Source organism: Fusarium oxysporum, chromosome 9 (genome assembly GCF_000149955.1).
Source record: "Fusarium oxysporum f. sp. lycopersici 4287 chromosome 9, whole genome shotgun sequence".
Lineage (NCBI taxonomy): Eukaryota > Fungi > Ascomycota > Sordariomycetes > Hypocreales > Nectriaceae > Fusarium > Fusarium oxysporum.
In genome coordinates this window covers 36,074-47,160 of record NC_030994.1, presented here as the reverse complement: position 1 = coordinate 47,160, position 11,087 = coordinate 36,074, and the positions used below count along the sequence as shown (strand labels likewise).

Below are 11,087 nucleotides of genomic sequence, written 5' to 3'. Positions count from 1 at the left end.
TGATGATGTTGTCAGTCAGTTGCAAGGCAAATGCTCTCCAGTAATCAAGCTTAATAGCTGAGATCTTGAAGGGCAATGCTGAGCGGGGCAGTTTCTGTGCTTAGCCAGCCATTATAACGTGGCCGGGCTTTCCAGGCAAGAGGTAGTTATTATCTTCAAGACGGACAAAATATTTGCGCATATTATCAGCAGACCAGGAAGTATCACCTGTCAGGCTTGCGATATACTCAAAATCACTCTTCCATGGATATAGCGCAATGAGAGCGTTGTGAGCAGTACAGCCACCTATCGTGGCGGTTCGAGGATATAAGGTTCCCTTGATAGTGGAGCCCTTAGGCGGATCGAGGCCGGTGTATTCGCCGCCATCAGGTGTTTCATAGGTCGTTTTATAGTCTTGGGCTTGTCTCTTGTCATCGGCATAGTGTCTGACAAAGAAGTTCCAGGCAATGTCTTCGTCCTCAGACGCCCTCGCTGAGTAAGCTGGTACTGTGTAGTTAAGGCTCTGGCCTTGGTCGTCACCTGCGTCGATGAGCAGTGTCTTATGTCCAGCTAGGGCGAGCCGAGCGGCGAGAGGACCACCACCGGCTCCTGATCCGACAACGACATATTCGTAGCCAGTGAGGTCTACTGCTCCGACGACGGATGCGACGGCGCTAACGGCGGCCAAGATATTGGTGGGTCTCATTGTAAATGAGGAGGTAGTTGAAGGATACACAATGAAGCACTAATCCAAACAGCCAACAACCGGAGACTAAAGTCTTTAAATATATGACAAACGTAGCCATTGCGGATACCTACTCCAAGTCAATGCCTTATGACTTTCCTTCGGCATTTGTATTGTCCTGCACCGGACATTGTCCCGACCCCGAATGCTCCAAGATCGGCGAGGATCGACATATTCATTTGCGGTTCTAGATCCGGCTGATACCAGCGCTGACCGGACGTGTATCCCAAAAGCGCAACGCTTGTTTTTTCGCGTCTCGGTCTTGTCAAATATGGCAATTTCTAATAGAGACCATCATGTTGGTGTCCCAAACAAGGTTGCGATTCGAAGTGCTAATTTATGACCCTCACCCCGCAATTTCGACCATGATGCTGTGCCGTATGAGAATACCGAGGTAAATTTCTGTTGATACCTTAGGGGTAGAGCATGTGTAATTGGTGCCCCATATTAAGCAAGTGTCAATAGGGTATGATATGTCTATTTACTCAGGGTTCTATTAGACTGCCTTGCATAAACCACTACGCTAAAGACTTGGCAAGGCAGTGTTCATCTTATAATGTTTCTCGAAAGTATTATACTGCCCTTGTTTAGTTATTGGGTGCCTCTAATATATGGAGATAGAACCAGTACTTATCGGGAACCTTTTCATAAGGTAGAACTAGATTCAAACTTGTTTCTATCGTGAAAGACAGGTAGGAAATGCCTTGTCACGTTTATGTATCCATTCTTTGAGTATCGACAATTCATGGTGTTATAAGTCTTTTATCCAGACCTACTAAGAATACAACACAGAGCGCATGGAAAAAGCACAATTTGTCAGCCTACCATCTCGTTCCCGGTTTCGTGAACAGCGATGGCGTATCTCGACGGCATAATCAGCGATGTGGCCACAATGCTGTAACAAGATGTAGATACGTGACATCAATTCTTAAAAAGCCGTTGCCCTTGTATATTTACCTAGTACGCAAGAAGCAATAAGTGATATGAACTAGTCACAGCCAAGACCCTTTCTGGTACTGACCTTATTACTTACGTTTACCCTTGTCTTAGTTCTGCTTGAATTAGGGATAGAACTTCCGCTCAGGGCGGAACTTGGTAGCTAAACATTCTAAATCACATAGCAGAAGGCCAAGGGATGGCGCAGAGGGTAGCCTGGTTGTTCTGAGTCAGGTTTGTTCTTTTAGTCAATGCACCTCGCATCTTTTGGGTCGTGTCTGCGAGGGTCTTACGGGTTCGTTGAGTTAAAAACGGCATCCAATCTTTTATACAACCGGTACTGCAAAGGTATGAAACCTAAATTAGGTAGTATTAAAATCCAAACCTGAATTTGGACAATCGATTGACTTTTTTCTAAACGCGTACTCTCGGGCCCATGATCCAGATTCTCGGTCTTATCAGCTCCAACCCACGGACTCAGTTTCGGTCTTATCGCGCTGATAGGATTGGTTACAGTCCTGGGTAAGCGAACGAGCTAAGGCATCCTGTATTGAGACAAGTGCCCTAGTCGAGGAAGAAGTCAAAGCCGACCCCTCCGAGACAGTAAGATTAAATTAGATTCGTCATTCATAGACTGGCGCGCCCCTAGTTTTACCAACCACAAGACGCCAAAGAAAGTGAACAGCATCAATCGCAATGTCAGAACCCCCATCTGCCTCATCCCCAGCGATATCTTCCGGCAATGGCTTCGTCAATCGCGTTCGTGGAGCGTTCATCTCGCTAATCAATGCCAACCCTCAGCTGGGGACATGGCAAGCTACCGGTATAGCCATTACTTAAGCCCCTAATCTCACTGAACTTCGCAATACTGAGTCTAGCGGCGATAATATTAAGTCTAATACATAGAGCCATTCTACGTGCTATACTATTATTAAACCAGGTGGCGATTTATCTCTGGTAAAGACGTCTCACTTAACTGCGTCGCTCGCTTATTAAACACGTTATAAGTTAATTAAAATATATATAATTAATAAAAGCTTAGCATTAAAATATTAAAAAACTACCTAAAATAAATCTTCTTAATAAGATAAGTCAACTAGCTATTAGTATGTTTGATCAGTATCATATAAGGGTTATAAGTTTAAAAACCTAAATGAGTTTAAGTAGTTCCTAGGGTAGATTAGAAGCTGAAGCCCTAGATTCTTTTATCCATGTAAAATAAATAAATCTGCAGTGCTGGGTTGTTATCTGTAATTTCCTATTAAGCCCCCAAGCCATGGCCATTGTCGCATGTATTCGCCGTCGTATGTAAAGTAGGTCATGGCATCTTCCACGCCCATCATGACTTCGGGGTTGCGGCACGACAGGACATGAGGACTGATGGTGCTAATCTGGGACCCGACAAGTCTCTGGTGCCGTAGGTCGACATTGTTCAAGGAGTTAGGTTGCTGCATGAACTGCATGGTCAGGTTGCTGAGCTGGGATTTGCCAGTAATGAGCCAGGCGGGGAAGCTGGACATTAAGGGCGACTGTGGAGGGCACTTGGCCGCCGCATCAATATCGGGGAGTGGAGGGGCAAAACCGAAGTCATTGGTGTTGTTGGTAAGGGTCTGAGGCGACAATGACGCCCGGTCGGTTCGGTCACACACGGAACCGTCCGCGTCCTTATCTTCCATCTGCTTGCCATTATCATCCTGCTGGCCCTCGAGTTGGGGGGCCGGCTCAGTTAAACTGGCTTCGGTTTCGGGAAATACCGAATGCACGCAGAGCTCGACATCGCTCTGAGGTCTGATGCATCCCAGCTTCTGGGCAATGCTGTGTATTACGGGTTGGCCGTGGTTGTTCAGTTCAGGTTCGCCTAACTCCCAGGGCTGGTTGTTTAGGACCATCGAATAGAGCTTGTGGATGGTAGCGATGAAAGCAAATTGGGTGTTCTCGAGGACTTCGGCGTATCTAGCTTTGGTGTCAGTTACGTATGGAACTGTGTAGGCGTAACTTTACATACCCTTGCGGCAGCTGCTTATACTTCGTCTTCTTTCTGATGGTTGCAGTGCAGACCAAACCATCGTCCTTGCATCGCTTGCAGGGAAACTCACCATCACACTTTTCCTTGTCAGTGACGAGGGTTAGAGCCTAATGTAGAACGAGGATATACCTTGGTCTTTCTCACTCGACATCTTTCGCAAGCCTTCCAGACACGCTTATGTCTGCCATCTATATCCACAGTGCGAGGAGCATGACGATGGTGGTGAATCGTGGCAGCGCTGGAGTTGGCACGTTTTGAGGTGCGATGCATGACTGACTTCATACTTAAGGGGTTCTCCTAGAAATTGTCGATTTTCTGTCCTCGGTGGGAGTAGAGGGCGGACTATTTAAACCAATTGCTGGTATTTTAGGGCGGGCAGATCGTATTACCATCCAGTTAAGAAGCGTTTGGGTTATATATCAGGTATTATAACAGTGCGTACAAGTGGGAGTTGATGAGTCTAAGCTGACAAATGATAGCAATGTTGATTAACATGAAGGAGGTCGATGGGACTGAACAGCAGAACGAGGAAAGACTAAAGGTAAAATGAAGCGGTCCGCGAGATTAATAACGCTGAACGAGAAGCAGTTACAATATAAACACAGTCGCTTTTATGACTGGCAAAAGAATATTTCGAGATGGCACTGTGGTACTTCTGGTACAAGCTGGCACTAGATTATGTGAGTTGATGGGCCTCGGCTGCGGTGCTTGTTCAGATTAGTGAACAGATTTTAGGCACTATCCCCAGGGTGGGGAGAGAGTGACAAAGCAGAGAAAATGAAGGGAGCCTAGAACAAAGGTAATTTCGCGCCACAAGCAGCCAACTGCAACGTCAAGTCCAGATTTAGGTTTTCGGCTTAGTTTTGCTCTGGATTTCCATAAAACGCCGTTGGTCACTTCGAGGAAAGGAGTACTGTGAAGTGCAAAAGAACGAGACGAGGGGAAATCCTGGGGAAATCCATGTTCTTAGGAACTTACCTCACGTACAACGGTTCTTGCACACTCATTGGGCGGTGATATCAATCAAACTCTTGATAAACTTGCATTGCCTTATCACCGGACGCTACCTGTAGACGTTTGAAAATCTTTTTAAATTTAGAATTAATTGTTGGGCGATCACCCTTCCTGACGCTGAAATCCATAAGGACATGTATACCTGGTGACAGCTTTTGTTTCACGGGATTAATCGCGGGCGATTTTGAGGCTTGAGCTTCCATCTATCTGCAACTCTTGATGTTTGTGAGGGCCGTTCCCTCGGGGAATCCGACGATCTAGAGTCGTCTACAACTAGGATGGTCCGCCACGAGGTTCTGGCAGCCATGCACAGTCATTTTCTTATCCAGATTTCTTACTACTCTCCAAATGTCCATGTCGTAGGGCAATCGTATCGTAGAGTTGATAGCTGCCTGCTTCTCATGTCAATAGCGTAATGAGACGAGCTTGGCTGAAGACTTGAGTTAACTTCCCTGATACGGATGTTGGACATCAACTACGCGGCCTAATGTCTTTACATATCCCTTTAAGGCGGCACAAGCATCTAAGGTAGCCATAGTATGGGTACAGGCCGCAGGGGTCTGTAATGTTATTTCTTTTACTTACTGGGTACACACTGTATCATAGATATTGTATACACATAGAAGTCTCCTACTATCTGGTGTTTAGTACCCTAATTAGCTTCCAAGATATCATTGTTTAGCCTATAAGAAGACTGATGTGACTTGTACGTACAAAAAATAACATGAAGACCCTTGCAGCCTGTACATTCATGGTTTCTAACTAAATGAATGAATAAAAACAGTTGACTAGCTTAAGCTGACTTGTCACATCGCAACCACTAAGGCTGCTCTAGCAAACGGGCTGTCCGACCAATAGGATCAAAAGTGAATGAAACAGATGGTAAGGAAAACCTCGTCACAGCCGACGAATACGACCCGAGCTAAGGAAACTTAAAAACAGTCCACTTCATTGAGTTTCTGAGATTGGACGGACAAAGCACTAAAGCTACAGTATCACCACCACATGCCTTAGGATGATTTCATGTGAAAATGGAGCTATCGGCGAGGGCAACTCCACATTATTAATCCAGGAAGTCTCTGCTGCATGTGCCCATATCTCTGGGCTCGCGCTAACGACAATGCCGACGCCGAAGCCCAACGCATTCCGATAACCATCACTTAGACGGTCGAGTCGGAGCAGAGGTGCGCCAGCTGCGAGTCAATGCTGGCCGAGTCTACTCAATTGGAGGCGCTTCACAATGGCACTCAACCGCATCAAATCTCACGGGCCAGGCCATGTCGCGATTGACGACGTGAATATCGGCAACGGGCCATCAAGCGACGTCATAAGCGACGGACGCGTACGGATCCAGTTCCACGACAACCCGCAGGCTCTGGCGACATGGTGCGACCGATTCCAGGGGTCCTTTGCCGGCGAGCTGCCAGGCGTTGAACATCTGGAGCCTTCGAAGCCGCGAAGGACGAACAGCATCGCGTTTCTGCCAGACGTCGAGAAGCCAACCTGCGGCCCGCGTCTTAACATCGCCATCCATATCGTTGGGTCAAGAGGCGACGTCCAGCCATTCATTCCTATCGCTCAAATACTCATGAAGCCACCGCACGGCCATCGCATCAGAATCTGCACCCACCCCGTCTTTAAGGATTTTGTCGAGGCACAAGGCGTCGAGTTCTTCAGCATTCGCGGCGATCCAGAAGCTCTGATGGCATATATGGTCAAGAACCCTGGCTTAATCCCTAGCCGGGAAAGCTTTAAAGGAGGGGAGGTGGGCAAGAGGAGACGAGAGATGGCGGAGATTATCAATGGCGCCTGGCGGAGCTGTATCGAGGCTGGTGATGGAATGGGAGAAGGAGTAACGGCGGCTAATGTCCAATGTGCAGAGGACCTTTTTATCGCAGATGTTATCATAGCTAATCCGCCATCCATGGCTCACATTCACTGCGCGGAGAAGTTGAGCATTCCGCTACATATGGTCTTCACCATGCCTTGGTCACCAACGAAGGCATTCCCTCATCCCTTGGCTGCGATGAGTTACGGAGATGCTGATGCAAGAGTGGCCAACTACCTCTCTTTCATGATGACAGAGTTGCTGACTTGGCAAGGGCAAGTATGGCGCGAAACAATCAGAGATGTGGACCGCTAACTCTATCTAAGCCTCGGAGACTTGATCAACAAGTTTCGCACCCAAACGCTACACCTCGACCCGGTCAGCCCAATGTGGGGGTATCAGCTACTCTCGAGGCTACGAGTCCCATATAGTTACCTCTGGTCTGAGTCTCTGCTACCTAAGCCATTCGACTGGCCTTCTCATCTTAACATCACAGGGTTTTCCTTTCTACCCCTCGCACATTCGTACACGCCTCCTCCAGACTTGGTCGAATTTCTCGAGACTGGTCCAATTCCAATCTATGTTGGATTCGGCTCTATTGTTGTGGACGATCCGCAAGCTCTCACTCAACTCATCTTTCAGGCCATCGAGATTGCCGGTGTTCGTGCCATCGTGTCAAAAGGCTGGGGGGGTGTTGGTGCGGGAGGTGACGTCCCTGACGGTGTGTATCTCATCGGCAATTGCCCACATGACTGGCTTTTTCAGCGCGTTTCTGTGGTTGTGCACCATGGCGGTGCAGGTACGACGGCAGCTGGCATCGCCGCTGGTCAACCGACAGTAATCATTCCTTTCTTCGGTGACCAACCTTTCTGGAGCCAAATGGTGGCAAGGGCTGGTGCCGGTCCGACATCCGTACCATTCAAGGAGTTGACAGCGGAGATTCTAGCAGAGAGTATTACCTTAGCACTGCAACCAGAAGTTCAGGAGGTGGCACAAGAGATGGCAGGGCATATTGCAGAAGAGGATGGAGCGGTCCAAGCGGCTATGGATATCACTGATCGCTTGGAAGTGGACAAGCTGCGCTGCGATATCTGCCCAGAGAGGCTCGCAACCTGGCTTCACAGGAAAACGGGAGCCCATCTCAGCGGTTTCACGGCTTCCTGTCTTGTTGACCAAGGGTTGATTCAACCAGCAGACCTCAAGTTACTTCGTCATAAGCACTGGTATGTGGATGAAGGCGCCGAGGAGCCCATCACCGGCGTCATAGCTGCAGCCTCGGGCTTTGTCGCCGCCGTGGGTACCGCAACATCTGACTACTTGCAACGGTTGAAAAGTCCGGCTCCACCGAGGCCGTCAAGGAGACGCTTGAGTTCAAAAAGTCACTTCACTCCTACAGAAGAACACCAAGCTCATGACGGCATCTTGAGACCTGTCATCGGACCGGCTGCCCTAACGACTATGGAGATGGAGAACATCGCAATAAGGTTGGCTACTAAGTCACTTCGTAACGGTGATCCGACTATAGCGGCCTCTAACATAGTACCTTCTATCCGCAACAGGCACAAGGCCTCGTGGCGAGCTCATGAAGAAGGCAAAAACGGCCGCGCTTACTACGTCATCCGTGCCACCGGAAGATATGCATGCGACTTGGCCAAGGCCGGCGCCAAAGCTCCCGTGGCACTCATCTATAACGTCGCCAACGGGTTTCACAACGCCCCATCACATGGGTTTGCTGGCATAGAGGTGCGACGGCGCGATGAGATCACGGGACTTGGAAGCGGACTTAAGACAGCTGGGAAGGAGTTCACGTTAGGGATTTGGGAAGCCTTCAGTGGACTGGTTACAAAGCCTTATAACGATACCAAGCAACGAGGCGCAAGGGGCTTAGGTAAGGGTATGTTGCGCGGTGGTCTAGGATTCATCAGTAATTTGGGCTCCGGTGAGTATTTTCTATGATTCTTCCATGTTGGGCAATGATCATTGCAGTTGCGCAAAGCCGGCACTAGAACAGACGAGCAGCTGACACAGCAAAGCAATCTTTGGGCTGCCAGGTTACACACTTAAAGGCATCGAGAAAGAACTAGCGAAGCATCACCTTACAAAGCTAAAAGCAGAGGTTCTGTTGATCCGGCTGAGACAGGGTATTAATGACTGGCGGGAGGCTCCCGTAGAGGAGAGGCAAGAGGCTGTGCGGAGGTGGAATGCTTTAGTTTCTAAGTAACTTTTCCTTCGAATATATGCAGGCTCCCAAATATAGCTAGCCCAATACCACCTTGTCACATGTCTACGACATGACAGGAATCTAATGGTGCATTACTCATCATACAAATCATTTAAAGGTTATCCATGAGCTTTCAGCCAACATCTGCAGAGGCACTCAATGCCTATGATAGCCGGAGCTGGAGCAACAGAGATACTGGCCGCCGCGAAGATGAGTGAGATAGTACCTACACAAATAAGTAGGTCAGCGGCGTGCCGAATGGGGTTTCATTGGCAGCTGGAACCACGAAATGAAGGAGGGATTGCGGCTCCAGGCTTGGCGTCCGACTACAGCAGCAGAGGCATACTTATCGCTTACAATCCTAATTTAAATGGGTTTCCACAAGGAAATTGCAATCGCAAGCCATTAGAGAAACCCTCAGCTGAGGGATAAATACCCTGAACGCTTAGCCATTAGGTTCGTAACCTATGGCCGGATTTAGCTCCTTTATCGTCACTTTGACCCTTTTGACCATAGCAAATTTGAGGAGAAAAAGACTTTCTGTAGTGTCTTTCACTCAGTAGCGACGACTCTCCGCGACCACGATTCCTCGACGATTTAGCCACTTATCTGCGTATTCATATCCTTCTGATTAATTACTTCCCTCCCTTAATCTAGAGTTATCTTCTATCCATACTGTAGGCAAAACTCTTTTACCCTGTACATCGAGCACTCAAGTGATGTTGGAAATGCCATGAGGAGCAGCAGTAAAACACCACGAACGAATGTGCAAGGTTAAATAACTACGAAAAGGTTAGGTGATAAGAGCGACTCTTATCGAACAAACCAAATGAATGGCTCCAAGGCTTGCCTAACTTGTAAAGATTGAATTGAGAGGATGTGTGTAAGTCATCTAGTTCAAGAAGACATTCATTCTTGCGCCAAAGTAGTTCCAAAATTCCGTTTCCTAAAACAACCCTCATTTTTTGGCTACCTTCTTTTTTGCATCTTCTGTTAAATCCTTGTCCTTGATGTTATTATAATGCCAAATTCCCTTCTCTCGGTCCTCTTGAAGTTTCTGGATATCCTTGTCGCTGATGGGGACTCCCTCGATGCCCTTGACCTTCTTTCCTTCAATGAATATAATGATTCCCCCGACAGCGGCAACCATACACCCGAGGCCGACAAAGAGCCCGGTCGCCCAGCTGGGCCGGTTATATCTGTTCATTCCCCACATGAAGCCGGCGAGACAACACTGAAAGAAGGTATTCCAGACCATCAGCCAGATTACGGCGCCCAACTTCCAAATTGGCGTGGCCGGTGCGCGTTGACCGGTCAGGGGGGCGTCGGGAATCTTATCCTTGGGATATGGACAGGCTATAGACGAGACGAGGTGAGGTGAGCTTGACACGTTTTCCGGCCCTATCTTAGGGTGGAGCTCTGCGGAGCCAGGGAGTCGGAACCAGCCTCGGTGAATTCCACCCAGCCGCCGGAGGAATATCTCCTTCCCTTGCACTTGGTATTGATATAAGAACCAAAGGTCGCGGAATCGCCAGGGAGCAAGCCCAAAACCTGTAACGCAGAAGAGAGCGTTGAGGATCTGCGAGTCCCATTCAATCCATTTTCGCCTGGGCGAGTTGATATCATTGCAAGACGGGTGGCACATGGCAGGGGAGGCATTGCTGCGATAGAGTCAGCAAAATTCTTGTACGATGATGGCTAGAGAGGCGTCGCCTTACCAGAGGAGCAGGAAGAGCATGCCTCCCCAAGCAACAACATTCAGGCCATAGATCGTAACGCAGAAGCCCAGAGGCGTCAAGAAATAGTTCCAGAACGCGATACAGCCAGACATTGTCGATTGCCAAGCGGAGTGCTTAGGAGGGAAATGGTATCCATTAGCGAAAGGGGCAGCAGTAGCTGGTTCTCCCGTGAGAGCCCGGCTCGCCAATGCCGCGCTCGGGCGATCCTTTTCTTCAGGAGGCACCTCATCATTAATGGCAGGAAATGTGCTCTGTCTCGAAGGACCTCCAGCATCGGGGCTTTGTTGCATCAGTACTGGAGGGTTCGAGGAAGTAGGCGGCACAGTTTGGCGTGTGAAGATGGATGAACAGATGGTTCCTGTTGCGGCCATGAAGCCCTCGGGGGGGTTAGACACTTCGAAGCTTGCGGAGACGCGACGAAGTCGACCGCTTAGCGATGATGAGGCGGTTGGACGATTCTCAACGCGCAAAGAAGAGGCTGTATTGTTACTGCGTGGTGATGCATCTTCGATGGGTGGGAACGGTTCGGTTTCGATCTCGGTTCCGTAATTGGAAGATTGTCGGGAGCGCATCATGGCGGTTGCTTTCTCTGATGCTAC

The 11,087-nt window shown here is 48.7% G+C and overlaps 4 protein-coding genes across 4 annotated transcripts in view; 1 reads left to right on the top strand and 3 right to left on the bottom strand.

Moving 5' to 3' along the window:
* FOXG_08873 (uncharacterized protein) overlaps nucleotides 1-685 on the bottom strand; it is a gene marked incomplete at both ends in the record, with an annotated part of 1,982 nt that extends 1,297 nt beyond the window's left edge. Inside the window, one exon of the mRNA XM_018387900.1 lies at nucleotides 119-685. Within this exon, the coding sequence (XP_018245859.1) occupies nucleotides 119-685 (567 nt within the window). The remainder of the gene's footprint in view (nucleotides 1-118) is intronic.
* A 2,219-nt stretch (nucleotides 686-2,904) lies between these two features.
* Nucleotides 2,905-3,956, bottom strand: FOXG_08872 (uncharacterized protein; the record flags this gene model as incomplete). The annotated part of the gene is made up of 3 exons (XM_018387899.1): nucleotides 2,905-3,613; nucleotides 3,666-3,763; nucleotides 3,816-3,956. The coding sequence occupies 3 exons, from the start codon at nucleotides 3,954-3,956 to the stop codon at nucleotides 2,905-2,907; spliced, it is 948 nt and encodes a 315-aa protein (XP_018245858.1).
* A 1,867-nt stretch (nucleotides 3,957-5,823) lies between these two features.
* Nucleotides 5,824-8,841, top strand: FOXG_08871 (uncharacterized protein). The gene is made up of 3 exons (XM_018387898.1): nucleotides 5,824-6,803; nucleotides 6,855-8,467; nucleotides 8,562-8,841. Exons 1-3 carry the CDS (start codon nucleotides 5,941-5,943, stop codon nucleotides 8,747-8,749), a joined length of 2,664 nt encoding a protein of 887 aa, XP_018245857.1. The 5' UTR covers nucleotides 5,824-5,940; the 3' UTR covers nucleotides 8,750-8,841.
* An 866-nt stretch (nucleotides 8,842-9,707) lies between these two features.
* Nucleotides 9,708-11,063, bottom strand: FOXG_08870 (uncharacterized protein; the record flags this gene model as incomplete). The annotated part of the gene is made up of 2 exons (XM_018387897.1): nucleotides 9,708-10,410; nucleotides 10,468-11,063. 2 exons carry the CDS (start codon nucleotides 11,061-11,063, stop codon nucleotides 9,708-9,710), a joined length of 1,299 nt encoding a protein of 432 aa, XP_018245856.1.
* Between the last annotated feature and the right edge of the window lie 24 nt (nucleotides 11,064-11,087).

What these genes read in the sequence shown, in the direction of transcription:
- FOXG_08871 (XM_018387898.1), top strand. Translation starts at nt 5,941, where the DNA reads ATGGCACTCAACCGCATCAAATCTCACGGGCCAGGCCATGTCGCGATT. An exon ending in GAGTTGCTGACTTGGCAAGG is followed by an intron (nt 6,804 to 6,854) that starts GCAAGTATGGCG and finishes ACTCTATCTAAG; the next exon opens with CCTCGGAGACTTGATCAACA. An exon ending in CATCAGTAATTTGGGCTCCG is followed by an intron (nt 8,468 to 8,561) that starts GTGAGTATTTTC and finishes GACACAGCAAAG; the next exon opens with CAATCTTTGGGCTGCCAGGT.